Raw genomic sequence first — 27,565 nt, 5'->3', positions numbered from 1 at the left:
GACAGAAAGAAAGAGAGAAAGAGAGAAAGAAAGAGAAACATGAAGAAAAATAACATGGAACCTTTTCTGACAAGAAATCTTGGAGATGCTACCAAATGATATGCAAATACACATGGTGCTGCTGACCAACTATGAACTGAAGTACATTTTTCCAAATTGCTACATTTCCTTATCAGTTATTAGTTGAATATTACATGTTACAATTGACAATACGGCATGTATAGCCCCTCATAGCCCTCCTTCATTATCCTCCGTCTTGAACCGTAGTCCATTGAAAAGCGACCTTGTTTCTTTAAGATTCGACTGTCAGCCATCAACGGGTCAGTCTGTTCTTTGTTGAAGAGAGAGCGAGTTGAGGTTGATGTTTTGGGGACTGAGGACAAGTCGTGCATAATATCACCCGAGCAGCTGCGGTGGAAAGCAGCACAGAACGCCTCTGTTGAGCGCACATCCTACCAGAGACAACATGGGTAAGTTATCTACGTTTGTCAAGGTACCTCTAATAGGCTATTTTATAGCCAACCAACCACAAACAAACGATACGTTTTCTTTGGTATTCTTTTAATGATTTTCACATTATAACATGTACTATTAGGCAATGGCTGGCATGGAAGGGTAAGATTGCCTATACTCACTGGTGATGCCAGTACTATGTAATTAATGTAATGCTTCTAGAGGCACATACTGGCCTACTTTTCAGAAGTGCCTTGTCGCGTTTGCTTTCACTTACAATTTCTGAATTTTTTACCGAAATACCGTGTTTTAAGTAGTTATTTGTTTGAGGAAAGTAGCAAGTGAGTTAATTATAGGCCACTTTGCAACAATTTGAACAAAATGGGCTTCGGTTCCTAAAAATGTTGAACTTGCTTCCTCGGGCATACTGGGCTGGGATGTAACTGAGAAGTTAATTGAGGTTCCTAATAGGTCCGTATGTTTATTCGGAATGTTGAGGGCCTTTTGAGGTCAGAACAGTCTAAATAGAGACCAGTGAAACTGTTTAAACTAGAGTGAGAACCCCTGCACCTGTTGCTGGGTTCCTATGCTATTTTCCTTCCTCTGTGTACTGAGAAGTGTTGCTATTTTGTCAAAATAACAAAATTGCTTGAACATAAGTATTGAGACTATAAAAGTGTTGGTTATCAAGTGTTGGTTATCAAGTGTTGGTTATCAAGTGTTGGTTATCAAGTGTTGGTTATCAAGTGTTGGTTATCACTGCATGTGCTGGCGGTTAGTCAGTGTTCTTTCATTGGCAACCTTTTAAATTGGTTTAAAACTCATTTCCACACTGGTGTTGTTATGCAACCTGAAAGACGGTCTGATCTCTCGCTCACACACACAACCCTGGAGTGGCCGAGTGCATGTGTGTGCTTCCTCTTCCTGCCATCTCTTATAATGGTACCAGCTCCGGCCAGTCTTCTGAGATCTTTCCCCACTTCCAGCTCAGACTATTGGATATCCCTCTGGTTGTCACAAGCCTCCTTCTGCTCCTATAAACCCCAGTGTGGGTGCTGGAGGTGGCTCTGGCTATTGTTTGCTTGACATTGGTGGCTCTTATCTTCCCACACTGCACCGGGACAAAGAACGTTGTCTCTGCAGTCACACAAGCAGTCTCTCTCTCCTTCGTCTCTCTTTCGCTGTCCTCCATATTTTCTCGCTGTCCCCATGGTGTGAGCTGGGGTTAGTGTTGGGACAAACGGACGTGAGGATCTGTCTAAGGGCCCATTAACAGCACATGACTCTGGGGAAGAATGCCCCGTATCTAGCAGACAGACCAAACACTATTTTACGACCAAAGCTGAATAGTGTAATAACTGTAGCCAGATCCTTCCAGTATACAGCTGTTGTTTATCCATCCATGTAGTGACAGTATGTACATTAACACTCTCCTGGTGGTGTTATAGCCTGTCTTTGTTGTTGTGACTGCTGTAGTAAGTGCCTGGGAGGATTGCCCCATGCTTCTCTACAGGTAACCCATACGTAACCCTACATTAACCCCTATGTCGTTATGTCCTGTCCTATAGGTTGTTATGACTGCTGTATGAAGTGCCTGGGAGGGGTACCATATTGCTCCCTGGTGGCCACTCTGCTGTGTTTCTCTGGGATCGCTCTGTTCTGTGGCTGTGGTCACCAGGCCCTCACTGAGACGGAGAGACTCATCGAGAGATACTTCGCCCGTAACCTTCAGGACTACAGTACCCTGGCCTACCTGTGAGTGGCTCAAAGGCTATTGCTTTAACCCCCCCCCCCCCCCCCCCCCCAGGACCAGGATTGGCCACCTCTGGTTTAGATGTACCCTAGGTCTGCTGTATAAGTATTTTCAACTAAATGGTAGACCTACTGACCTCTGTACTGATGTGTTGTGATACTTTTTTCCCTCTTCTCCCCCCTGCCCCTCCGCGTCTCTGTTCTCCCCCCTGCCCCTCCGCGTCTCTGTTCTCCCCCTGCCCCTCCGCGTCTCTGTTCTGCCCCTGCCGCCTCTCTGTTCTCCCCCCTGCCCCTCCGCGTCTCTGTTCTGCCCCCTGCCCCTGCCGCCTCTCTGTTCTGCCCCCTGCCCCTGCCGCCTCTCTGTTCTGCCCCTGCCGCCTCTCTGTTCTCCCCCTGCCCTGCCCCGCCGCCTCTCTGTTCTCCCCCCTGCCCCTCCGCCTCTGTTCTGCCCCTCCGCCTCTCTGTTCTCCCCCCTGCCCCGCTGTTCTCCCCCCTGCCCCTCCGCCTCTCTGTTCTCCCCCCTGCCCCTCCGCCTCTCTGTTCTCCCCCCCTGCCCCTCCGCCTCTCTGTTCTCCCCCCCTGCCCCCTGCCTCTCTGTTCTCCCCCCCTGCCCCGCTGCCTCTCTGTTCTCCCCCCCTGCCCCGCTGCCTCTCTGTTCTCCCCCCTGCCCCGCTGCCTCTCTGTTCTCCCCCCTGCCCCGCTGCCTCTCTGTTCTCCCCCCTGCCCCGCTGCCTCTCTGTTCTCCCCCCTGCCCCTCCGCCTCTCTGTTCTCCCCCCTGCCCCTCCGCCTCTCTGTTCTCCCCCCTGCCCCTCTGCCTCTCTGTTCTCCCCCCTGCCCCTCCGCCTCTCTGTTCTGCCCCTCCGCCTCTCTGTTCTCCCCCTGCCCCTCCGCCTCTCTGTTCTCCCCCCTGCCCCTCTCTTCTGCCCCTCCGCCTCTCTGTTCTCCCCCCTGCCCCTCCGCGTCTTTCTCCCCCTGCCCCTCCGCGTCTCTGTTCTGCCTCTCTGTTCTGCCCCCTGCCCCTGCCGCCTCTCTGTTCTCCCCCCTGCCCCTCCGCATCTCTGTTCTGCCCCTCCGCATCTCTGTTCTGCCCCCTGCCCCTGCCGCCTCTCTGTTCTCCCCCCTGCCCCTGCCGCCTCTCTGTTCTCCCCCTGCCCCTCCGCCTCTCTCTTCTGCCCCTCCGCCTCTCTGTTCTGCCCCTCCGCCTCTCTGTTCTCCCCCCTGCCCCGCCGCCTCTCTGTTCTGCCCCTCCGCCTCTCTGTTCTCCCCCCTGCCCCTCCGCCTCTCTGTTCTCCCCCTGCCCCGCCGCCTCTCTGTTCTCCCCCCCTGCCCCGCTGCCTCTCTGTTCTCCCCCGCTGCCTCTCTGTTCTCCCCCCTGCCCCTCCGCCTCTCTGTTCTCCCCCCTGCCCCTCCGCCTCTCTGTTCTCCCCCCTGCCCCTCCGCCTCTCTGTTCTCCTCCGCCTCTCTGTTCTCCCCCCCTGCCCCGCCGCCTCTCGGTTCTCCCTCCTGTACTTCCTTCTCTTTCTACACAGTATCCAGTACTTCCAGTATGTTATCTATTTCTTGGCTTCATTCTTCTTCCTCTACTGCATCGTACTGCTGGCGGAGGGATTCTACACCACCAGCGCCACCAAGCAGACCTTCGGAGAGTTCAGGAGCACCCTGTGTGGACGCTGTCTTAGTAGCACGGTGAGAGAGTGGGGGGAATGGTGAGGGTGTGAGGTTAACAGGGTGGGGGTGTGAGGTTAACAGGGTGGGGGGTGTGAGGTTAACAGGGTGGGGGTGTGAGGGTAACGGGGTGGGGGTGTGAGGGTAATGGGGTGGGGGTAACGGGGTGGAGGTGTGAGGGTAACAGGGTGGGGTGGAGGTGTGAGGGTAACAGGGTGGGGGTGAGGGTAACTGGGTGGAGGTGTGAGGGTAACAGGGTGGGGTGAGGGTAACAGGGTGGGGTGAGGGTAACAGGGTGGGGTGGAGGTGTGAGGGTAACAGGGTGGGGTGGAGGTTTGAGGGTAACGGGGTGGAGGTGTGAGGGTAACGGGGTGAGGGTAACAGGGTGGAGGGGTGAGGGTAACAGGGTGGAGGAGTGAGGGTAACAGGGTGGAGGAGTGAGGGTAACAGGGTGGAGGAGTGAGGGTAACAGGGTGGAGGAGTGAGGGTAACAGGGTGGAGGTGTGAGGGTAACAGGGTGGAGGTGTGAGGGTAACAGGGTGGGGTGGAGGTAGAGTGGGGGTTGAGGCTAGTGGGATGGAGGTAAGAGAGTGAGGGCTGAGATGAGCGCTCAACAAAACTGATTCATTTTTGGCCTGTTATGATTCATAAACATCCATCTCTCGCTCCCTTCATCTCCAGTTTATATTGATAACGTACCTGCTGGTGGTGGTGTGGCTATTGGTGTTTGCCTTCTCTGCCTTGCCTGTCTACTTCTTCTACAACATGGACACTACCTGCCACACCATCACCGTCCTGACTGAGGAGAACCCAGCTAGCATCAACCAGCTCTGTATTGACGCCAGGCAGTACGGTAAGGACATCAAACCTTACCTCACTGTAGTTCTCTATATGACCTAATCATCTATATGTAAACCTGACCTCACTGTAGTTCTCTATATGACCTAATCATCTATATGTTAACCTCACCTCACTGTAGTTCTTTATACAACCTAATCATCTATATGTTAACCTCACCTCACTGTAGTTCTCTATATGACCTAATCATCTATATGTAAACCTGACCTCACTGTAGTTCTCTATGTTAACCTCACCTCACTGTAGTTCTCTATATGACCTAATCATCTATATGTAAACCTCACCTCACTGTAGTTCTCTATATGACCTAATCATTCATGTAGATTCCAAGTGCTCAATTCATTAAAATCTACTCTGTGGAAATCTGGAGTGACGTTTCCAACTACAAAAGCTGAAAATTGAGAATCCGAAGTATTTGTTTCCATTTCTTTCAGGGCTTCTACCATGGAATGCGTTGCCAGGCAAGGCTTGTGGAATGACACTGTCCACTGTCTGCACAACCAGAGAGGTCAGTCATACAGTTTCTCTCATGTTGAGACTTGGCAGACACGAGGACACAAAGTGTGTCTAGAGCGTCGCCGTGTGTCTAGAGCGTCGCCGTGTGTCTAGAGCGTCGCCGTGTGTCTAGAGCGTCGCCGTGTGTCTAGAGCGTCGCCGTGTGTCTAGAATGTCGCCGTGTGTCTAGAATTGACACATGATTACCTTGACTCATCTCTGATTTTGTTCTTTTACAGTTCCGTCTGACCTACGACCTGTACATCGCAACGTTTGCCGGGGCTGGCATCACACTGTTGGCGCTGGTGAGTGACCCTGCCCTAATCTCTTAACTGGGAGCAGATTGGCTACAGCCTTACAATAGAGTTGTGTCCCATGTGACATAGTCAGTGTAGGTGTTCAGGAATGGCAGGCCTCCATGGCTGATGAGTCTCACTGTAGCTCTCTGTTCTTTCACTTCTCAGTTGATTCTGATCATAGAAACACTAACGTCATAGCGGCTGGTACTTTTCCTGCTGGTTAAGATCCCATAGTTACATATCAGTACACTGTTAATGTAGCCTACTGTAGATGCTCAGCATTACACTGAGATTGTCATGGAACATAATAAGTGTGAAATGGTGCTCAATCCTGTCTCTTGTCTTTTGTTCAATGCTCTCCTTTCTTTCTCTTTCTTTCTTTCTCTCTTTCTTTCTTTCTTTCTCTTTCTTTCTTTCTTTCTTTCTCTCTCTCCTCTTTCTCTCTCCTCTTTCTCTCTCCTCTTTCTCTCTCTCTCTCTAGCTCACCTACATGGTGTCCACCACCTATAACTTTGCGTTGCTACGGTACCTGGGGAGAAAGGGTATAGGCACACGGTGTTAGACTCTCCATCCGACATCCACCCAGAGGGGACACTATGACTCCCTAACACCCCTCTACCTATCTTCACCACCACCACCGGTTGATACCTTGAGCGAATCCTATTCTGTCCATTTCCCCTTCAAGACCCACCAGGCTTTCCCTGTACTGTCCTCATTGCACAACGGGTGGTTTAGTGGATGTGTTGTTGAGAAACCCAGACGTATGCTACCTTTTTCTACTGCTTTTGTCACTGTCTTTTTCATGTTACGTTTAGTTTGCTCAGAAGCCGTCTTCAAGTTTTCTGTGTTTTTGTTATTCTCCATATGTATTTTTGTCGTGTGTCACCAAATGTTTGTAAAGATTCATGTAATCTTCATATACTGAGGTGAATGTGCATGGCATATACTCCATGTTTTATCTTTCCTCATTTTAAAAAAGAAATCGCATGTAAAACATAACAAAATGTATATTTGACAAATATCTTCAGTTATAAATGTCACACTGACTCATGGTTAGGGACTACTTGCCTAGTTTAGGCTATGGTATTCTAATCTGTTACTATGGGTACCATCCCTCACATCTGGTTGCCATGGTGCCAGACAAGTGTGCATTTGCAGTTCTTCTCTGACCTCAGGTCCTTTTCTCACGGGCAGCAGAAAGGCCTCAACAATGGAGGCCGCCCCCTTAGGACTTCTTAGAAAACTAACCAATCAGAGGGGGTTCCTAGGGTCCACCGGCCCCCGGGTGGGAGGTGGAACGGGGGGGTCTGTGTGACAAGGCCCCATTGTTACTATAGGGACCTTAGTCTGTGAGGGTCATATTGAATGTCTTTGGGAGAAGGTCTTCATGACAAAGACAGGGAAAAAGGCTGAAGTCTTCTCTCAATGGCCTGAATACAACCCTGCTGTGACGAACGCACTGCTGCACGACACCCCATCTGTTGGAGATGATGGACCCTGTGAAGGGACTTGGAAAGAAAAGGGTTAACGTTTGTTTGAATTTGGGGGATCTCTCATCTGAGAAAAGGGACAGCATTTTTAGTGCGTTTGTGTCAAGACTTCTGGTTGGAACAGATGTAGAGAAGTCCTTCATTTCTCTGTTTTTTAATGTTAAGCAGCAGTAACAACCTTACCATCTTTTATGTTGTTTAGAAGATTCAAACCTCTCTTAAGATGCTTTACTCTGATTGGCACCACATTGAGTTGATTTTAGTATTGCTCTCCCTTCTGGCGGTATTGATGGTATCGTTTGCAAGAGATGAGGTTCCGTTATAGAGGCCAAACGATGCAGTTTGTTCTCTGTAGCTGTCTAGAAAATATTAGTAGTTATTGTATAACACCCCACTACTTACTGTAGATAAATGTACTAATCTTAATTCCAATTGACTTTGTTTTAAACAAAAGACGGCTTCTTTAACTAACAACATATCTTGTAACATACTGTGAGTGTAGGTTATCCAATTGGATGGACGCTTTATCCAGCAGCATAGGTTGGTTTTGTGAATTGACAGCTGGCTGTTTCTTTGTGTTTTATGAAAACGGTTGGTTTGGTAATAAAAGATGTCCTCTCCTTTTTAAAGAAGTTATTCTCTCTTTTTGTTACGACCGGGTATCGAACCCATGATGTCCATGCTACTCTTCAGGCTACTACCATGTGTGTCCTGCCAGCTCCTCGATGGGGCATTTATTAACATTTATGTCAAGTCTGCCACGGGAAACTAGGCTGCTCATCACACAAACGTAGCTCACTGAACCAACTCTGACACCTCTATCAGTAAATGTGTTGTGAGAAAAGCCTGTTTTTGTGCCTTGATGCTACTGTAGGCCATGTCATCCTGGGGCTGTTTCTCTTCCCCCACAGATCCACTGCTGCCTCCAGCTGGCAGTCAGACGGGTGGACCTAAAGGAAGAGAGGAGGCAGGAGAAAGACCAGAGGAAAAGCTATGAGCTGTACGGTAGACTGCAGAAGGACATAGGAGGGACAATGCGTTCCCCTTACGCCCCCCACATATCTGATAGTCTACCTCCTGACTAACCCCCCCCCCCCCCCCCCGTAACCCCTGAGAACGATCAGTTGGAGCTGACTCCCTAAACTTGAAGTGACCTGTTTCCTGTACCCAGATTTAAACCTAATCCTGGATTTAAAAGCACTTTCAGTGGGGAATCTCCATTGAGCATGCTTTTTAATCCAGGACTAAACCTACTAATCTGAGTCTGGGAAACTGTCCCGTGAAAGGTTCCTCCCTAATATTGAATACAATTATTTGGTTTATATCCTTAGTCTTTAAACTCACATGTTATTATTGTCTTATCCCAGTGGGTGGTTTAGTTTGGAGAGCTGTTGAGATTCCTGCAGAGTATACTTCTACTTTCTCCTGCTTTTGACCTAGCTAGCTGTTCTAGAACCAGGCCAGATCCATTGTCAGGATATTATTCCATGTTAAAATATATTCTTTATGTACAGATTATCTGACACTAGGCCATACATGGGCTCTGAAGTCCTATGAAGTTAATTTTGTAGGTTTACATGACTTGCGTTCCAGCTTAAATTCCCAGTTAGACTCTTGAGTTGTACACAGTGGCGATATGTTGGACAAAACAACCCTAATTAGGGCCCTGCTTTTTTCTTTCTCTGAAGGGACACGTTTGATATTGTTAACCTTTCATGTGTCTTGCTTTTCTTTTGGCCAAATCAAGGTAAATAAAGATGTTTACTGTTACTATCCCGTTATGATGATCTGATTGTAACAATGTACTTTCCAAAGAATCAGGTACTCAAAAGAACCTCAACCACAAGTCAGTTCCTGTATTTGGTATGTTGCATGTTTTTGGTTTTATTAGTTGTCGTACATTGGATAGTATTCACACCTACATCAGTCTTTCTGCATCCCATATGGCAACCGATTCCCTATATAGTGCCATCATTTTAACCAGGGGCCATAGGGCTGATTCCCTATATAGTGCCATCATTTTAACCAGGGGCCATAGGGCTGATTCCCTATATAGTGCCATCATTTTAACCAGGGGCCATAGGGCTGATTCCCTATATAGTGCCATCATTTTAACCAGGGGCCATAGGGCTGATTCCCTATATAGTGCCATCATTTTAACCAGGGGCCATAGGGCTGATTCCCTATATAGTGCCATCATTTTAACCAGGGGCCATAGGGCTGATTCCCTATATAGTGCCATCATTTTAACCAGGGGCCATAGGGCTCTGAACTATATACATAGGGTGCCATTTGGGACGCGGGACTGTAAAGGGACAGTCTTAACATCCATAGGGCAATGAAGAGGTTAAGGAAGGTTTGATATTGGAGTTACAAGCAAATCTGCAGATATACAGTTATATTCCTACATCAACTCTATGATAGTCAGTTATACACCTCTTACTCAGCTCAAAGCAGGCTAACAAACACTTAGGTGAGGTTAAATGATATTTTAGTCAGTTCGTACAGTAGTATTGAGGATTTCATTGATTGTACAGTTATTTCAGGAATGAAACGAATGCACGTGTAGCCATGTCTTTGTGCACTGCGGCAAGCCCAAAGTAAACATTACTGTGTACATTTCTTATTCAACATATAGATTAAAAACAAAAACAGGTCATCAACATTAGTTAGTGGGAGTGAGACAAGACTAGATGGTGAGGAGGACTGTATGTTAAGAGTTTGACAGATGGAATATAGTTGCCATAGCAGTGGAATGTGATGTCTCGTAATAGACGCCCAGCCCTCTTTCTATTGGGTAAAATACATGTTTTTTTCATCTTAAGACTTTGTTACAGAACATTCCAACTGTACTTGTTGTACTGTTTCTCTAAATACCACAGGTTGAGTAAATTGACAATCAACATCTTCAATAGATACGGGTGTACCGCGACGTCAGTGTCAACATAACGCAGTGCGGCTGGTTCTTTCACAGTGGACCCCTCTGCTGTACCAGACAGTCATTTCATTTGAATCGAGAGGCAGATGACTTCCTGTAGATTAGTACTGCACACAAACATAACTTTAAAAGATAAAGACATGTAAGTTGAATCAGTGAATTTCACATGCATGCAAATAAAATAACGATGTACTGTAGTAGTAATGCAACACCGCATTGGTTGATTAATGTGGTAGGCATAGCAACGGTACCATGTTGACGACTAGGTCAAATACTGGAAACAGACAACTGAAGTGTCAACTGTGGCTTCAGGCATCAGAAGTATTGTATAAACATCAGTAATGCTATTTTCCTTCAAATAATGACTAAATAAGGTCCTCAAATGTTTCAAAATGATCCTTTTCATTTTGACTACAGCGTTGAAATCCAGTGAGGGCAGGCCAGCATAGGTCACCACTGATGTAAAATAACAAACTAAAGTACCCAAAAATAATACTTAAGATAATCCTCACTTATGTTTCCCTCTTATCAATACCTACGGGAGAAAATGCAATATCGGTACATTAAAAAGGTACAATTATTTTTCTGTCCGTTCAGGTTGTTTCACATTCAAATAAGACGAATCAACTGGGTAAATCAGGAGTAGAGAGGTGGCTATGATATTAGATGAAGGACTGGAATGTTCTTATATTCTGTCTAGAATGTTCTCTGACTGGAATGCTCTACAGCTACCAATGTTCTAGATAATATAAAGGTTATATCTAGAACCTAGAATGTTCCAGAACTGTCAGTGTTCTAGAGCAGGGCCCATGCGGTAGACAGGCAAGGCAGTAGGGCTGAGAAGAACCATCACTCTTCCTTAGTGACACACCAACCCAAACATAAGTTACAGTGCCTTGCAAAAGTATTCATCCTCCATTTCTCCTATTTTGCTGCATTATAACCTGTAATGTAAATATATTTGGATTTCATGTAATGGACATACACAAAATAGTCCAAATTGGTGAAGTGAAAAAAATATTGTTTTAACAAATGACAAACTTTAAAGCAGAAAGTGGTGTGTACGTTACTATGAAGCCCCTAAATAAGGTCTGGTGCAACCAATTACCTTCAGAAGTCACATAACCTAGTTCAATAGATTGCACACAGGTGGACTTTAAGAGTCACATGATCTCAGTATATATACACACCTGTTCCGAAAGGCCCCAGAGTCTGCAACACCACCAAGCAAGCGGCACCATGAACAACAAGGAGCTCTCCAAACAGGTCAGGGACAAAGTTGTGAAGAAGTACAGATCAGGGTTGTGTTATAAAAAAAATATCCCAAACTTTGAACATCCCACAGAGCACCATTAAATCCAGTATTAAAAAATGGAAAGAATATGGTACCACAACAAACCTGCCTTTAGAGGGCCGCCCACCAAAACTCACAGACCAGGCAAGTAGGGCATTAATCAGAGGCAACAAAGAGACCATAGATAACCCTGAAGGAGCTGCAAAGCTCTACAGTGGAGATTGGAGTATCTGTCCATAGGACCACTTTAAGCCGTACACTCCACAGAGCTGGGCTTTACGGAAGAGATGGGAGTATCTGTCCATAGGACCACTTTAAGCCGTACACTCCACAGAGCTGGGCTTTATGGAAGAGATGGGAGTATCTGTCCATAGGACCACTTTAAGCCGTACACTCCACAGAGCCGGGCTTTACGGAAGAGATGGGAGTATCTGTCCATAGGACCACTTTAAGCCGTACACTCCACAGAGCTGGGCTTTACGGAAGAGATGGGAGTATCTGTCCATAGGACCACTTTAAGCCGTACACTCCACAGAGCCGGGCTTTACGGAAGAGATGGGAGTATCTGTCCATAGGACCACTTTAAGCCGTACACTCCACAGAGCCGGGCTTTACGGAAGAGATGGGAGTATCTGTCCATAGGACCACTTTAAGCCGTACCCTCCACAGAGCCGGGCTTTACGGAAGAGATGGGAGTATCTGTCCATAGGACCACTTTAAGCCGTACACTCCACAGAGCTGGGCTTTATGGAAGACTGGCCAGAAAATAATAAGCAAACACTTTTGGTGTTTGCCAAAAGGCATGTGGGAGACTCCCCACACATATGGAAGGTACTCTGGTCAGATTAGACTAAAATTGTGCTTTTTGGCCATCAAGGAAAACACTTTGTCGGGCGCAAACCTAGCCTCTCACCACCCCGACAGTGAAGCATGGTGGTGGCAGCATCATGCTGTGGGGATGTTTGTCATCGGCAGGGACTGGGAAACTGGTCAGAATTGAAGGAATGATGGATGGCGCTAAATACAGGAAAATTCTTGAGGGAAACCTGTTTCAGTCTTTCAGAGATTTGAGACTGGGATGGAGGTTCACCTTCCAGCAGAACAATGACCCAAATCATACTGCTAAAGCAACACGTTGTTTAAGGGGAAACATTTAAATGTCTTGGAATGGCCTAGTCAAAGCCCAGACCTCAATCCAATTGAGATCTGTGGCATGACTTTGCTGTACACAAGCGGAACCCATCCAACTTGAAGGAGCTGGAGCAGTTTTGCCTTGAAGAATGGGCAAAATCCCAGTGGCTCGATGTGCCAAGCTTATAGAGACATAGCTGCGTGTCTCTTGGGGTATAATTGCTGCAAAGTATTGACTTTGGGGGTTAATAGTTATGCTCAAGTTGTCTTATTTCTTGTTTTTTTACAAAAAAAATATTTAGCATGTTGGGTAAATAAAATGATAACCCAGGTTGTAAGGCAACAAAATAGGAAAAATGCCAAAGGGGGTGAATACTATCGCAAGCCACTGTAGATGGTAGAAAACCCACAGTAAATATCAGAACCTCAATGAACTACTGAAAAGAAAAAGGGGATCAGCCATAAGCCAAACAAAAGAACTGTTACATCTATAAAGGAAAACACTTTATTGATTAAGAACATTATATCATTGGTGTCAAGAGAGACCGACTAAAAAATGGTATGTACCGTAGTAGGTAAAACTTTGTTAACAAGAAATTTGTGGAGTGGTTGAAAAACGAGGTTTAATAACTCCAACCTAAGTGTATGTAAACTTCAACTGTACGTACCGTAGTAGGTAAGGGATGAAATTAAAACAGGCGTCTCCTGCAACTCTCACACGTAGACATAACACCTCTGATTCAGACAGGCCTAGAAAGGACGAGGAAATACTGTCGCATCTGGTATAGATACCAACTACCTCAGATAGATATGTACACAGTGTTCAACAGATATGTACCCAGTGTTCAACAGATATGTACCCAGTGTTCAACAGATATGTACCCAGTGTTCAACAGATACATCTTTCCCTTGGGAGAAAATCTAACAAATCAAATCCCTTTTTGTGCAGTAAACATTTGTCCTGGTACAGTAATGTGTGCAATCCATGTTGTCAGTTCTTAAACAAGATGTGACTGGATCAAGTCCAGCTTCATGTAGAGGTCTATGTCAGTGTATTAAATGATTTTCCTCTGGTCAGTTAACACACCATGTCTATATGTATTATATTAAATGATATTCCACTGGTCAGTCAACACACCATGTCTATATGTATTATATTAAATGATATTCCACTGGTCAGTCAACACACCATGTCTATATGTATTATATTAAATGATATTCCACTGGTCAGTCAACACACCATGTCTATATGTATTATATTAAATTATTTTCCTCTGGTCAGTCAACACACCATGTCTATATGTATTATATTAAATGATATTCCACTGGTCAGTCAACACACCATGTCTATATGTATTATATTAAATGATATTCCACTGGTCAGTCAACACACCATGTCTATATATATTAAATGATATTCCACTGGTCAGTCAGTCAACACACCATGTCTATATGTATTATATTAAATGATATTCCACTGGTCAGTCAGTCAACACACCATGTCTATATATATTAAATGATATTCCACTGGTCAGTCAGTCAACACACCATGTCTATATGTATTATATTACATGATATTCCACTGGTCAGTCAACACACCATGTCTATATATATTAAATGATATTCCACTGGTCAGTCAGTCAACACACCATGTCTATATGTATTATATTAAATGATATTCCACTGGTCAGTCAACACACCATGTCTATATGTATTATATTAAATGATATTCCACTGGTCAGTCAGTCAACACACCATGTCTATATATATTAAATGATATTCCTCTGGTCAGTCAGTCAACACACCATGTCTATATGTATTATATTAAATGATATTCCACTGGTCAGTCAGTCAACACACCATGTCTATATATATTAAATGATATTCCACTGGTCAGTCAGTCAACACACCATGTCTATATGTATTATATTAAATGATATTCCACTGGTCAGTCAACACACCATGTCTATATATATTAAATGATATTCCACTGGTCAGTCAGTCAACACACCATGTCTATATGTATTATATTAAATGATATTCCACTGGTCAGTCAACACACCATGTCTATATGTATTATATTAAATGATATTCCACTGGTCAGTCAGTCAACACACCATGTCTATATATATTAAATGATATTCCACTGGTCAGTCAGTCAACACACCATGTCTATATGTATTATATTAAATGATATTCCACTGGTCAGTCAACACACCATGTCTATATGTATTATATTAAATGATATTCCACTGGTCAGTCAGTCAACACACCATGTCTATATGTATTATATTAAATGATATTCCACTGGTCAGTCAACACACCATGTCTATATGTATTATATTAAATGATATTCCTCTGGTCAGTCAGCCAACCACTGTCATGAGACCTGACAGTGTGATAGAATCGTGTTCTGGTCAAAGTACCTATGAGACCTTAGAAGACTTAGCAGACAGACAGAAAAATGAATGAGAATGTTGCTGTGCCACAAGCAGCCTGTGCTCTTGGAGAGGAGAACAGAAAGGACACATGAATATTATCAGATTAAAATGCTAGGGTAGCCTAGTTGTTAGAGCATTGGACTTGGGGGATTTGCAAGTTCAAATCCCCAAGCTGACATGGTACAAATCTGTCGTTCTGCCCCTGAACAGGCAGTTCCTAGGCCGTCATTGAAAATAAGAATTTGTTCATAACTGACTTGCCTGGTTAAATAAAAAAGAACAAAAAAATGCTGAAAACATTACACAGGGCAGGTACATGAAGCTGGCTGGATGTAAAGAGCAGTTTTGTGCTATACTGCTGAAAGCAGACCGAGTTGAACAACATGGTGTACCTGTTACATTGTACCTCATTGATAAACTTTAAAAATCAGATGTGTCGATACCGACAACCCAACACTCTTTAAAATCAGCTGCATTGATAGCCGATCATCATGATCGGGTATATTGATACCCGATCATCAGTCTCAGCAGCTTGTACCTGCATCAGGTAAGTAACCATAGAGATCAGTGGAGAGCAGAACAGCTCTCTGGCCCTCAGGATGCTACAGGCTGGACGGAGAGAGAAACCAGTCCTTTCAACCAATCAGCAGCAAGAAGAGCGCGGTACTTTACGGTTGCCGTGGAGATCGATAGTGCTACTCAACAGCGTGTGGTCGATCTGATCCTCCGCCGCCAGAACCTCCCGTACCGCTGCCTCGAATGCCACTCCCACGTTAGTATCGTCCTTAGCACTGGTCTCGAAGTAGGGACAACAGCCATTCTCCTCGCACCAGGCCCGAGCCTCATCCTCCCCCACCTCCTTCCCCTCCTCCTTGTCCACCTTGTTGCCCAGGACAACGAAGGGGAACCTCTCTGGGTCTCGTACGTCAGAGTAAAACATGAACTCTTTCTTCCAGCTGGCCAGGTTCTGGAAGCTGTGTAGGTCGTCTACAGCGAAGGTGAGGAGGCAGCAGTCGGCGCCACGGTAGAACGGCGTCCTCAGGGACTTGAAGCGCTCCTGACCCGCCGTGTCCCAGATCTGAAGGGTCACCAGGCGCCCGTCCACCTGGAGGGAGGAAGTGAATGAAAACATGAATTGTCCCGAAGAGAAACCGTTACTGTCCCCAAAGACAATTAGATTTGTACATAATATACACCGCCATCATAAAGATATAAAACAGTAGACAAGAATCAATGACAGTAGTAAAAGAAAACATTAATAAAACACATTTTGTCCAAAAGTAATCCACTGCACTCGCCTCTAGAGAGAACAACAAATTACTGCTCAACCTGCCCCCCACAGGAATTTGAATTTACAAACCGAATTACAAACTGTATCCACATGTTGTCTGCTGTAATTATTGCATGTACTTATGTATCTATGCACTCACGTGCAGATGCTCTGGTTTGTTGAGATGCAAGACACATTATAATTATTATTATTATTCCATTTCAGACAGACCTTGGCTCTATCTCCTCGCCGCCTCCTCAATCTTATTGGAGAAAGTCCAAGGTCCCTCCCCTCATTTTACATTTTGAGAAGAAGGCAAGGGGATATAATGCCACGAATGAAGAAAAGATGAATTCAGAAAGGGCTCTAATCTGACCTCCAGGTCTCTGTTGAGGAACTCCACCCCGATGGTGTGGAAGGACTGGGCGTCGAAGCGGTCCGTGACGTAGCGGTTCATTAAGGAAGATTTCCCCACGCCACCGTCCCCCAGCAGGATCACCTTTAACAGCAGGCTCTTCCCGCTCATCACAACCCTCCCGCCGCTGCTAGTCTCTGCAGCTCACCAGGCCGTTCCGTGGCAAGGCCCCCTCCCTCTGCTGGCAGGCTGGCTAGCCTGGAGCAAAGCCTTCTAGCTGGGTTACTGACCACTGTGACCCAGCCTTCACCTCGTGCTAGGCTACTGGGGTAGTACTATCAGGGTCAATGCAACCTGAAGGATGAGCAGAGAGATTTTAAAAAATGATCAAATCAAATGTTATTGGTCACGTACACATATTTGGCAGATTATCGCGAGTGTAGCAAAATGCTTGTTCCTAGCTCCAACAGTGCAGTAATACCTAACAATATAAAACATGCAAATCCCAAAAATGTTAAGAAAATAATTTAGAAAAATCTAAATAGTAGAATGTCAGAGTCCGGAATATACAGTTGAAGTCGCAAGTTTACATACATTTAGGTTTGAGTCATTAAAACACATTTTTCAACCACTCCACAAATTTCTTGTTAACAAACTATAGTTTTGGCAAGTCGGTTAGGACATCTACTTGGTGCATGACAAATAATTTTCCCAACAATTGTTTACAGACAGATCAGTTCACACAATTAGAATGGGTCAGAGGTTTACATACACTAAATTGACTTTAAACAGCTTGGAAAATTCCAGAAAATGATGTCATGGCTTTAGAAGCTTCCGATAGGCTAATTGACATCATTTGAGTCAATTTGAGGTGTACCTGTGGATGTATTTCAAGGCCTACATTCAAACTCATGGGAAAATCTAAAGAAATCAGCCAAGAAAGCCAAAAATTATAGACCTCCACAAGTCTGGCTCATCCTTGGGAGCAATTTCCAAACACCTGAAGGTACCACGTTCATCTGTACAAACAATAGTGGTCAAGTATAAACACCATGGGACCACGCAGACGTCATACCGCACAGGAAGGAGCTAGAGACAGAACAAGAGAGAGTGGTTACTAAACTTAACAAACTAAAATAGCAGCAGCCTTAAAAATGGTAACAACAATACTGATACAACAACAATCTCTCTTCTCACACCCACTGTATCTGGAGCTATTTGCAAGTGATTCCCCTCCTGTATGAGATGTGCTGGGTATAGAGATGTGTAAGATCACCGGGGTGGTTGTCCTTAGGGACACCTGATAGGGGTGAATGACCCAGAGAAACTCCCCCTCTAACAAACCCAGGGATTGGTTGAGCTGGAGATTGGCAAGTCGTAAAATGTACTACCGATGAGCTAAAGTTACTCTGCTGTACATCACGACGCCCATGTTGTTGATAACAATGTATAGGAAGCAACGCTGAACCCGTGTCCAGTATGGTTGAAAATCACATGGGAGAAATACGTATTAATGTGACATGGTTCTTGATTCACAATACAGCTTTAGTAAACTGCTTCTTATTATGCCACATATCTGAAATCCCAAGAATAGATAGTTAGCTAACTCACAACAACTCAGAATGTACTCTTCACTACCAGAGATTACCATAACAACAACAACGATGAGTCAGGAAGATAAGCACGCGACTGACTCAGGTACACCCGACACTGAGCCTGCGCTGCTCCATGACTGCACAAGCTTTCTGTCAAAGAGGTGTTTAATTAGGTGATTCTCAACAAACATGACAAAAAAAACATTTCCCACCACAATTCTTCTTGGATCACTAATATTAGGATCTGTATTCATCTATTTCATAATTATTTGTATGTTTATTGATCATATATTATGCATTTTACCACAATTACCAACACAAAAATTATCATTACCGCAATAGTTTATGTCCAAGTCCAAAAAAGCTCAACAAATCCATTTCTAATATATATATATATTTTTACATTCCTCACCTAATAAAAAGGCCATGACACTGATTTATTTTAATGTATTAACATTTATTTAGCAATTTCTCATTACCGCAACAAAACATTTTCTGAATCTTGTTTTTGTCATAATTACTTGTGTACACATGTTTTTGTCATAATTACTTGTGTACAATTTTTTGGGTCATAATTACCTGTGTACACATGTTTTTGTCATAATTACCTGTGTACACATGTTTTGGTCATAATTACTTGTGTACACATGTTTTGGTCATAATTACTTGTGTACACATGTTTTGGTCATAATTACTTGTGTACACATGTTTTGGTCATAATTACTTGTGTACACATGTTTTGGTCATAATTACTTGTGTACACATGTTTTGGTCATAATTACTTGTGTACACATGTTTTGGTCATAATTACTTGTGTACACATGTTTTGGTCATAATTACTTGTGTACACATGTTTTGGTCATAATTACTTGTGTACACATGTTTTGGTCATAATTACTTGTGTACACATGTTTTGGTCATATTACTTGTGTACACATGTTTTGGTCATAATTACTTGTGTACACATGTTTTGGTCATAATTACTTGTGTACACATGTTTTGGTCATAATTACTTGTGTACACATGTTTTGGTCATAATTACTTGTGTACACATGTTTTGGTCATAATTACTTGTGTACACATGTTTTGGTCATAATTACTTGTGTACACATGTTTTGGTCATAATTACTTGTGTACACATGTTTTTGTCATAATTACTTGTGTACACATGTTTTGGTCATAATTACTTGTGTACACATGTTTTGGTCATAATTACTTGTGTACACATGTTTTGGTCATAATTACTTGTGTACACATGTTTTGGTCATAATTACTTGTGTACACATGTTTTGGTCATAATTACTTGTGTACACATGTTTTTTAATGTACACATTTGTATAAAGAACAAAAGACACACTATCAGATTAAGCCAAAATAACTAAAGTAGACATTTTATTTTCCTAAATATCGGTGCAATAAGGTTTCAGAGATGAGGGTTTTATAGTTTGAAAAACTGTACTTAGCTCTATTAGAGATTCAGTAACCCAATACATCAAACTGTGTCAGTTGTTAATCCCAAATGACTTGCATAAAACTAAAATCACTGATGAAAATGCAATTGACTAAAATAGCCCTTATTTTGGCCTAAGTATAAAGGACTGTAGTTACGTACATGTATCTTCAAAAATCCAAAATGGACTTAAGCATAAAAAAAGTTCCTTAAATGTAACATTTCCAAGGTCTTTCCAGGTAATATTGCTGTATTAGTACATGGATGTGTGTGGTTCTTTAGATATATTTGTAAATTGAACGGGACGGCATAACATGATATGCCTAAAGTATCTAAATGTGAGATATGGACCAAAAACTTGGGATATCAAACAACAGTATAATTGCTAAAACAGATTCCTGTGCCATAATAGGGAATAACCTCCTTTAAGTGGCAGTTTCTCTTTGCTGAAAAAACAAACTCTAGATTGTAAGTAAATTAAATGGGGTTTACAAACTTATATTTCTTGACTACCACCTACCTAATCAAATAACTGTTTTACAAATAATCCATACAATAGGTGTAAGCAATGGTCCTAGTAAATAATGAATGCTACCAGCACAGCACACCCATTAATTATACATTAGAACGAGTTTATTTTATTACCGAAATTAAAAGTCTCACCTAAAAATGATGCAGTAATGAGAAATGTGTGTTTGGTAATCAAATAAAATGTTATGTCACATGTGCCGATTACAAACAGGTGTAGCCCTTACAGTGAAATACTTACTTACAAGCCAACAGTGCAGTTAAGAAAAATACCTAAAAAGTTACAAATTAAAAAGTAACAAATAATTAAAGAGCAGCAGTAAAATAACAAGAGGGGCCCTTAGCTCAATCTGCAAGTAATAGGACACCTCCATTATGGATCAACAATTGACCACATCAGTAAAGCCCATTCATGCCTCCATGTTGGTAAGGTAATGGTTCTTCAAGTTGATCCCAATTTTAGCATTTTAGTCATTTCGGTAATGAGAAAGTTAAGTGTTGTAAAGAGGGTGTTTGAGAATACCATCCTCATTCTGAAGGTATATAAACTCATCTAACGACTGATCCTCTAGTCTAGATGATGCATCATGGGTGAATAACACTTATTTTAAGAAATCTTTTTTTTATACATTTTTTTACAGCAACTTGAAAAAGTGTTATGGTAATGAGAGTTTTTATATAATAAATATTATAGTTTAATGCAAACTTATATTAATGTTAAAAAATATATATATAATTTATGTTGGAGTGTGCCCCTGGTTATCCACAAATAAGAAAACAAGAAAATGGTGCCGTCTGGTTTGTTTAATATAGGGAAATTGAAATGATTTATAATTTAACATTCGACACTGTGTCATAAACTAGGCATCTTAGTCTCCAGAAAGATAGAAAACCATGATGCATCTGCAACAAACTAACTCAATTTGCCACTGCCATGACTAAAACTGGTTTCATGAGAATCACCGAATTGATTAGAGGCTCACCAACTACTGTACCTATTAACGTTATATTGTTGTTCTGATGCAATGTTATTGTAGCGAATGAAATCTGAGGGTTCCCATTTCGTAAATGCAGCTAGATATTACACAGGACATCTAGCTAGATATAGGGATGAATAGCTGGCAAAAGAAATGGCGATGATGATAACAGAATGCCAAACAGTAGCCAGCTAGCCTAGCCAGCTAGCCTGTTACCGTTAGCTAGCTATCCACCGGGATGGGTTGTGTTGTTGACATCAATTGTTCTGAATTATTAAACTAAACTACGAATAAATAGACCGGTTTGAACAAACACGCACCATATTCAATATTACCTCATGTGACTGCATTAATTTAAGGCGTAAAATCGTTTTCGTTACCTCATGTTGTACCGTGTTATAAATCGTAGCTTGCCCAGTTTTGCATCTGAGATTTTGACGGATTGTGAACACTTGCTTGTTGAGGCGCGTCCCCAGTATTTTCCAGTCCAGGGTAATAATTAGTCCAAACGGTTGCAAACAGTTTCTTTTTGCAACAAACCCGAGATTTTATATTGGACAAATTCAATGTAGGTCGCGCTCCGTTCCATTTGCTTCCGTTTAAGAAAGTTTTGAAACAGAATTGGCGTAATGAATACACCCCTGAGTCCAGTCGCGACGCTTGGTCCTAAAGCCCGCGGGTTCGCCCTCCCTGGTCTATCTATTTATTTTGCTGTCAGATTTGGTCCATGCTCTGTGAGCCTGGATACTTCAACATGTTCATATAGTCCTGCTTTGACTGTATATATTCTCTATTTTTTTAACTGAAAAAAAAAACACTTTTTATCGTTGAAGCAAATAATGTCAAATTGCACAGTCAGTGTGTGATTCCACTCCAGATCTGTAGATGGTAGTAATGCACCTTTATTTAACTAGGCAAGTCAGTTTTTTAAAATGTATTATTATTGGAGAAAAATCAGTATGCATAGAAGTATACAAACAGACAATGATAACATATGCTAGGGGGTGCAACAAATGACAGATTATACAAAGACCTTAAACGATGCACTCATGTTGATTGTTTTAACAGCTTTCTTATTAGAAGGATGTATAATGGTCTTAATGTACTGCTCAAATTCCTCCTAGAAAACACAGTGTTTTTTAATTAGTACATTTACATTCATGAATATGAAATTTTTCCATTAACACAATTAGATGTATAAGGTAAAATTGTTTTTCTTTATCTTTACTATGGTTAAGGAGACCGAGCAGCACATTCTCCCATGAAAATACAAAAAAGTCATCAAGAATATTAACAATTATAAAACTATGAATATCTTTCCATAATTGTTTTACATGTAGACAATGCCAAAATAAATGTGAAACTGTTTCTGGATGCTCAACACAAAAAGTAGGTGTATATAAAATTATATTTGTTTGTGGATGAATTTACTGCTACCGGATGAAGACTATTGCACTGCGAATTTGAGCATTGAAGATCCATTCAAAAAAGTTTTCAAAAACGTTAAAAAAACTACAAGGGTGAAGGGGTAGTCACTTCCTGCTTACTTTCATAGCATATTTCATTTCATCGTTTTCTTCTCTTTCATTTCATTGTTGTAAAGAATGAATTTTAAATTCACTTTAAGTAAAGTTGGATTAAATTTGATTTGATTTCCTCCAGGACTACATGACAGAGAAGCTATGGTTCCCTCTCCACCAGGGCTGTGTACCAGTCTACCGCAGCTCCTCGTCAGTAGCCGAACTGAATGCGCATCCCCCGCACTGTCATCCTTATCAATGACTTCCCATCACCTCAGGACGTAGCCAAGTTCCCCAAGCCGCTGGATGAGAACGATGAAGAGTACGCTAAGTATTTAGTTTAAGAAGCCGAGCCAAGTTACCAACGTTGGCCTGATGGAGGCACTGGAGAGCAGGGAGTGAAGAGTACGCTAAGTATTTAGTTTAAGAAGCCGAGCCAAGTTACCAACGTTGGCCTGATGGAGGCACTGGAGAGCAGGGAGTGAAGAGTAAGCTAAGTACTTAGTTTAAGAAGCCGAGCCAAGTTACCAACGTTGGCCTGATGGAGGCACTGGAGAGCAGGGAGTGGGGCATGAACGACATGAGCAAACCCAACTACCTCAACGGCTTTGAGTGCTATGTCTGTGACCAGGATAATACCAGACTGGAAGGAACGGGCCTATAGGAAAGCACCAGAGAAGAGCCCGCCCCCCCCAGCCTAAGCTGGCCTATAATTCTCATAGGGGATGTCCTCTACTCAGTCCAGGATTTGGGTAGGTAGGTAGGTAGGCACCACCAGCCTCTGAAATAAAGGTCTTTATCTTTTTGTAAATTGTAGGCTTGACCCTTATAGTACTGTATGACAGTGTACTGTTTGCAGTGAGAGATATTCCTCCTTTGAGGGTTTTTCAGGCTTGGTCCAGATGTGGCCACAGGACTACAGGCAGAGTCTAGATCAGGCTGAAGGATTGGAGTCCCCAATCAGACATAACGAGTCAGACCCTGCACTGCTCTGACATCACATCCAGGAGTTGGCTATGAGGAGGGCCAAAGCAGGACAGGCATAACTAGTCGAGCCCTGCACTGCTGAGGAACCACATACAGGATGAGAGCCAGAAGTAACTGAGAAAGTCCCTTATTGACAGTATTTTTTGACAGGAAGAGGACAAGGAAGGAAAGACACGTACAGTTGAAGTCGGAGGTTTATATACACCTTAGCCAAATACATTTCAACTCAGTTTTTCACAAATCTTGACATTTAATCCTAATAAAAATTCCCTGTCGGTTAGGATCACTACTTTATTTTAAGAATGTGAAATGTCAGAATAATAGTAGAGATAATGATTTATTTCAGCTTTTATTTATTTCATCACATTCCCAGTGGTCAGACGTTTACATAAACTCAATTAGTAGTCGGTAGCATTAACTTTGGAAGTATGCTAGGGGTCATTGTCCATTTGGAAGACCCATTTGCGACCAAGCTTTAACTTACTGACTGATGTCTTGAGATGTTGCTTCAATATATCTACCAAATTTCCCTTCCTCATGATGCCATCTATTTTGTGAAGTGCACCAGTCCCTCCTGCAGCAAAGCACCCCCACAACATGATGCTGCCACCCCTGTGCTTCAAGGTTGGGATGGTGTTCTTCGGCTTGCAAGCATCCCACTTTTTCCTCCAAACATATCGATGGTCATTATGGCCAAACAGTTCTATTTTTGTTTCCTCAGACCAGAGAATATTTCTCCAAAAAGTACATTCTTTGTCCCCATGTGCAGTTGCAACCGTAGTCTGGCTTTTTTATGGCGGTTTTGGAGCAGTGGCTTCTTCCTTGCTGAACGGCCTTTCAGGTTATGTCAATATAGGACTTGTTTTACTGTGGATATAGATACTTTTGTACCTGTTTCCTCCAGCATCTTCACAAGGTCCTTTGCTGTTGTTCTGGGATTGATTTGCACTTTTCGCACCAAAGTACATTAATCTCTAGGAGACAGAATGCATCTCCTTCCTGAGTGGTATGGCGGCTGCGTGGTCCCATGGTGTTTATACTTGCGTACTATTGTTTGTACAGCTGAACATTGTACCTTCAGGAATTTGGAAATTGCTCCCAATGATGAACCAGACTTGTGGAGGTCTACAATTTCTTTTCTGAGGTCTTGGCTGATTTCTTTTGCTTTTCCTGTGATGTCAAGCAAATAGGCACTGAGTTTGAAGGTAGGCCTTAAAATACATCCACAGGTACACCTCCAATTAACTCAAATTATGTCAATTACCCTATCAGAAGCTTCTAAAGCCATGACATAAGCTGTTTAAAGGCACAGTCAACTTAGTTTATCTAAACTTCTGAGCCACTGGAATTGTGATACAGTGAAATACAAGTGTAAACAATTGTTGGAAAAATTATTTGTGTCATGCACAAAGTAGATGTCCTAACCGACTTGCCAAAACTATAGTTTGTTAACAAGAAATGTGTGGAGTCATTGAAAAATGAGTTTTAATGACTCCAACCTAAGTGTATGTAAACTTTCGACTTCAACTGTATTTGGACATGTCAAGAGACTTGCACCCCGAAACCAGTAATGCTTGGAGAATCTACCACAATGTTAATGAACTGTTACTGAACTAGAGAAGATCAGCTGTTACTGACCTGGAGAAGATCAACTGTTACTGAACTAGAGAAGATCAACTGTTACTGAACTAGAGAAGATCAACTGTTACTGAACTAGAAAAGATCAACTGTTACTGAACTAGAGAAAATCAACTGTTACTGAACTAGAGAAGATCAACTGTTACTGAACTAGAGAAGATCAACTGTTACTGAACTAGAGAAGATCAACTGTTACTGACCTGGAGAAGATCAACTGTTACTGAACTAGAGAAGATCAACTGTTACTGAACTAGAGAAGATCAACTGTTACTGAACTAGAGAAGATCAACTGTTACTGAACTAGAGAAGATCAACTGTTACTGAACTAGAGAAGATCAACTGTTACTGAACTAGAGAAGATCAACTGTTACTAAACTGGAGAAGAAGAAGATTACAGTATAGTGTTTATGCCATCCACTTGTGTTTGGTAGCCGCATCTGTGGCACCCAAGGGCCTAATGTACCTCCAAGTAACAGTAGATCAGTAGATTTTGTTTTACCTCCCTCTGCAATGAAAAACTTTGTGCAATATATTTGATATTGTTCTACAGGTCTCAAACCTGTCATCATAACTGCTCTTTTCAACAATATTTTCAACACTCAATCATGTACAAAAATATGCTATACTCTATAATTATCATGTTTATTGTGAGGAAAAGACATCAGACAATTAAAAATGAAAATTTGAAAAAAGATATATAATTATTTACTTTGCATAGTCATGCCCGAAATTAGGAAATTGTACCCAACTGCTAATCTACATAGCCAGTTCCCAGTTAAATCGTGTCATTACATAATAATATCCAGAGACTTTTAAATACAGTTCCTTCATATTTCACAATAAATTCACAAAGTTATGCCATTAAAGGGCCAGTGCAGCCGTTTTTATCTCAATATCAAACCATTTCTGGGTAATTAATGACCTCGCTAAAATTGTCGAAAAGAAACAAAAATAGACTATACTGTAATCTCGACTAGTTATGCCTTCTAAGCAAAGAGCAATTTCTCGAAAAACAATTTTGGTAGGCCTGAGTGAGAGTTCTAACTGGACGAGCCTAATGGGAAGGATATGTTTGATGAAAACGTGTTGTTATTCGTATACCACCTGGTGATACCGCCAATCTGGGCAAAACTCCTCCCACTAAAACAAGCAGACATTTCTGGCGTTTTTTTTTCTTCAAACAGAGCTTACACACTGTTACTGTAAATTAATGATGCCAATGTGTTTTCATTAATTGAAAGCCCTTCATCTATTTTATGAGAATTTGTAAGATTCTTGTTTGCATAAAATAGACAGAGACCAGTCTTTTCAATAATAGGTAACAGAATTTATTCTCGGAGCGCGCTGCCACTTCACCACGATCAACAGTTTATATGCAAAACATGACGTCATTTCATTGCTTAACAGAAACCCCTCCTCTCGACAGGGACAAAGTGAGGTGAAAAGTTCATTCTAACTTACTAACACACTCCCAGGTAACTTTTGACCCCTCAACATTATCGATCACCACTTAGCTGACAGTTCTAATTAACAGAAAAGACAGTGAGTGCATTCCTAGGTTATCTAAAAACCCCAGAGCTCAGTTTCGTCGGTTCAACCATAGGTTAACTACCTTATCTGTTTACTTAATCCACAACCCATTAGTTTCTTCCTAGTTGGAATGGTGTTCATTAACTTTAATTACTCCTTGTCCGTGTCTCACAATCCCTTCTTATGAACTCATATTGTTAATCAGATATAATAAAACAGAGTATAAGTTTACTTAGTTACAGTTCCATTTAAAATGATTTGTTCAGTCATTTAATCATAATTTTCCCAACACACACTTAAAGAGAATTATCATAATTTCCCCAATTCCGTAGTATTATTCCGACCTCATAGCATGGAAATACAGTATATATAAAACATAGGAAATCACGTTTTTTGACTGCACTGGGCCTTTAAGGAGAAAAAAACCCCAAAAAAGTGGTAATTCAAATGGACGGAAGACAATATCAGTAATTTTATCATATTATTCTCTTTAAACCATAGAGTAACTGCCATACAAAGGTATGAAAACAAAATCTCACACATGGACATTCATGTCAAACTCAAGGTGCAGCGTCCCTGTGTCTGTTAGCAGACGACAGGTCTTGATGGGAAAGAGCAGTTATATCAACCATCCAGTCTTGTCACCTCTCAGTGGCCATGAAGGAAAAGAGACGAGGAGACAAGGAAAGGAAGCATCCTACAAGACGTTGGCATAGCAGCTCTCACAGTGGACTGTCCCTTTGTGCAGGAACATGCTGAACAGAAAGTCTCCCATTGGCTTACTGCAAACACCACACTGCAATGACAACCGCATATTGTTAATGTAGCACAGCCAAGACTATATGAAGGCTTCAGCTTACTTCTAGTCTTCAATAATTCAATAATTATATATATAATT

General features: G+C 42.3%; 3 protein-coding genes across 5 annotated transcripts in view; 1 reads left to right on the top strand and 2 right to left on the bottom strand.

The window, feature by feature from the left end:
- Nucleotides 1-290: 290 nt before the first annotated feature.
- Nucleotides 291-8,786, top strand: LOC109865010 (myelin proteolipid protein). 2 transcript variants are annotated; one of them, XM_031797639.1, is made up of 7 exons: nucleotides 291-470; nucleotides 2,022-2,208; nucleotides 3,736-3,892; nucleotides 4,553-4,724; nucleotides 5,164-5,237; nucleotides 5,464-5,529; nucleotides 7,925-8,786. In XM_031797639.1, the coding sequence occupies exons 1-7, from the start codon at nucleotides 467-469 to the stop codon at nucleotides 8,096-8,098; spliced, it is 834 nt and encodes a 277-aa protein (XP_031653499.1). In that variant the 5' UTR covers nucleotides 291-466; the 3' UTR covers nucleotides 8,099-8,786. The 2 variants fall into 2 exon arrangements, with proteins under 2 accessions (XP_031653499.1, XP_031653500.1); XM_031797640.1 differs by lacking the exon at nucleotides 7,925-8,786 and adding an exon at nucleotides 6,005-7,638 and having other exon boundaries at nucleotides 293-470.
- A 91-nt stretch (nucleotides 8,787-8,877) lies between these two features.
- Nucleotides 8,878-21,621, bottom strand: LOC109864407 (ras-related protein Rab-9B-like). Of its 2 annotated transcripts, none has more exons than XR_004204213.1 (3): nucleotides 21,373-21,621; nucleotides 16,319-16,796; nucleotides 8,878-15,922 (listed from the first exon to the last, which is right to left on the bottom strand). XR_004204213.1 is itself a non-coding variant. In XM_020452181.2 (3 exons), the coding sequence occupies exons 2-3, from the start codon at nucleotides 16,611-16,613 to the stop codon at nucleotides 15,461-15,463; spliced, it is 612 nt and encodes a 203-aa protein (XP_020307770.1). In that variant the 5' UTR covers nucleotides 16,614-16,796; nucleotides 21,373-21,598; the 3' UTR covers nucleotides 8,878-15,460. The 2 variants fall into 2 exon arrangements, 1 of the variants encoding a protein (XP_020307770.1); XM_020452181.2 differs by having other exon boundaries at nucleotides 16,464-16,796; nucleotides 21,373-21,598.
- A 4,137-nt stretch (nucleotides 21,622-25,758) lies between these two features.
- The window catches only part of LOC109865063 (zinc finger protein 185), a 43,201-nt gene continuing 41,394 nt past the window's right edge, over nucleotides 25,759-27,565 (bottom strand). The window contains exon 20 of the mRNA XM_031798002.1: nucleotides 25,759-27,463. Within this exon, the coding sequence (XP_031653862.1) occupies nucleotides 27,365-27,463 (99 nt within the window). The 3' untranslated portion in view covers nucleotides 25,759-27,364. The remainder of the gene's footprint in view (nucleotides 27,464-27,565) is intronic.

Source organism: Oncorhynchus kisutch, linkage group LG19, assembly GCF_002021735.2.
Source record: "Oncorhynchus kisutch isolate 150728-3 linkage group LG19, Okis_V2, whole genome shotgun sequence".
Classification (NCBI taxonomy): domain Eukaryota; kingdom Metazoa; phylum Chordata; class Actinopteri; order Salmoniformes; family Salmonidae; genus Oncorhynchus; species Oncorhynchus kisutch.
The sequence above is the reverse complement of the archived record's forward strand: the minus strand, read 5'-3'. Positions and strand labels throughout refer to the sequence as shown.

Coding starts and splice junctions, on each gene's coding strand:
- LOC109865010 (XM_031797639.1), top strand. Junction 3,893..4,552: donor GACGCTGTCTTAGTAGCACG/GTGAGAGAGTGG, acceptor CTTCATCTCCAG/TTTATATTGATAACGTACCT. Junction 4,725..5,163: donor TATTGACGCCAGGCAGTACG/GTAAGGACATCA, acceptor CATTTCTTTCAG/GGCTTCTACCATGGAATGCG.
- LOC109864407 (XM_020452181.2), bottom strand. CDS start 16,613: ATGAGCGGGAAGAGCCTGCTGTTAAAGGTGATCCTGCTGGGGGACGGT. Junction 15,923..16,463: donor TCCTCAACAGAGACCTGGAG/GTCAGATTAGAG, acceptor TCCTCCCTCCAG/GTGGACGGGCGCCTGGTGAC.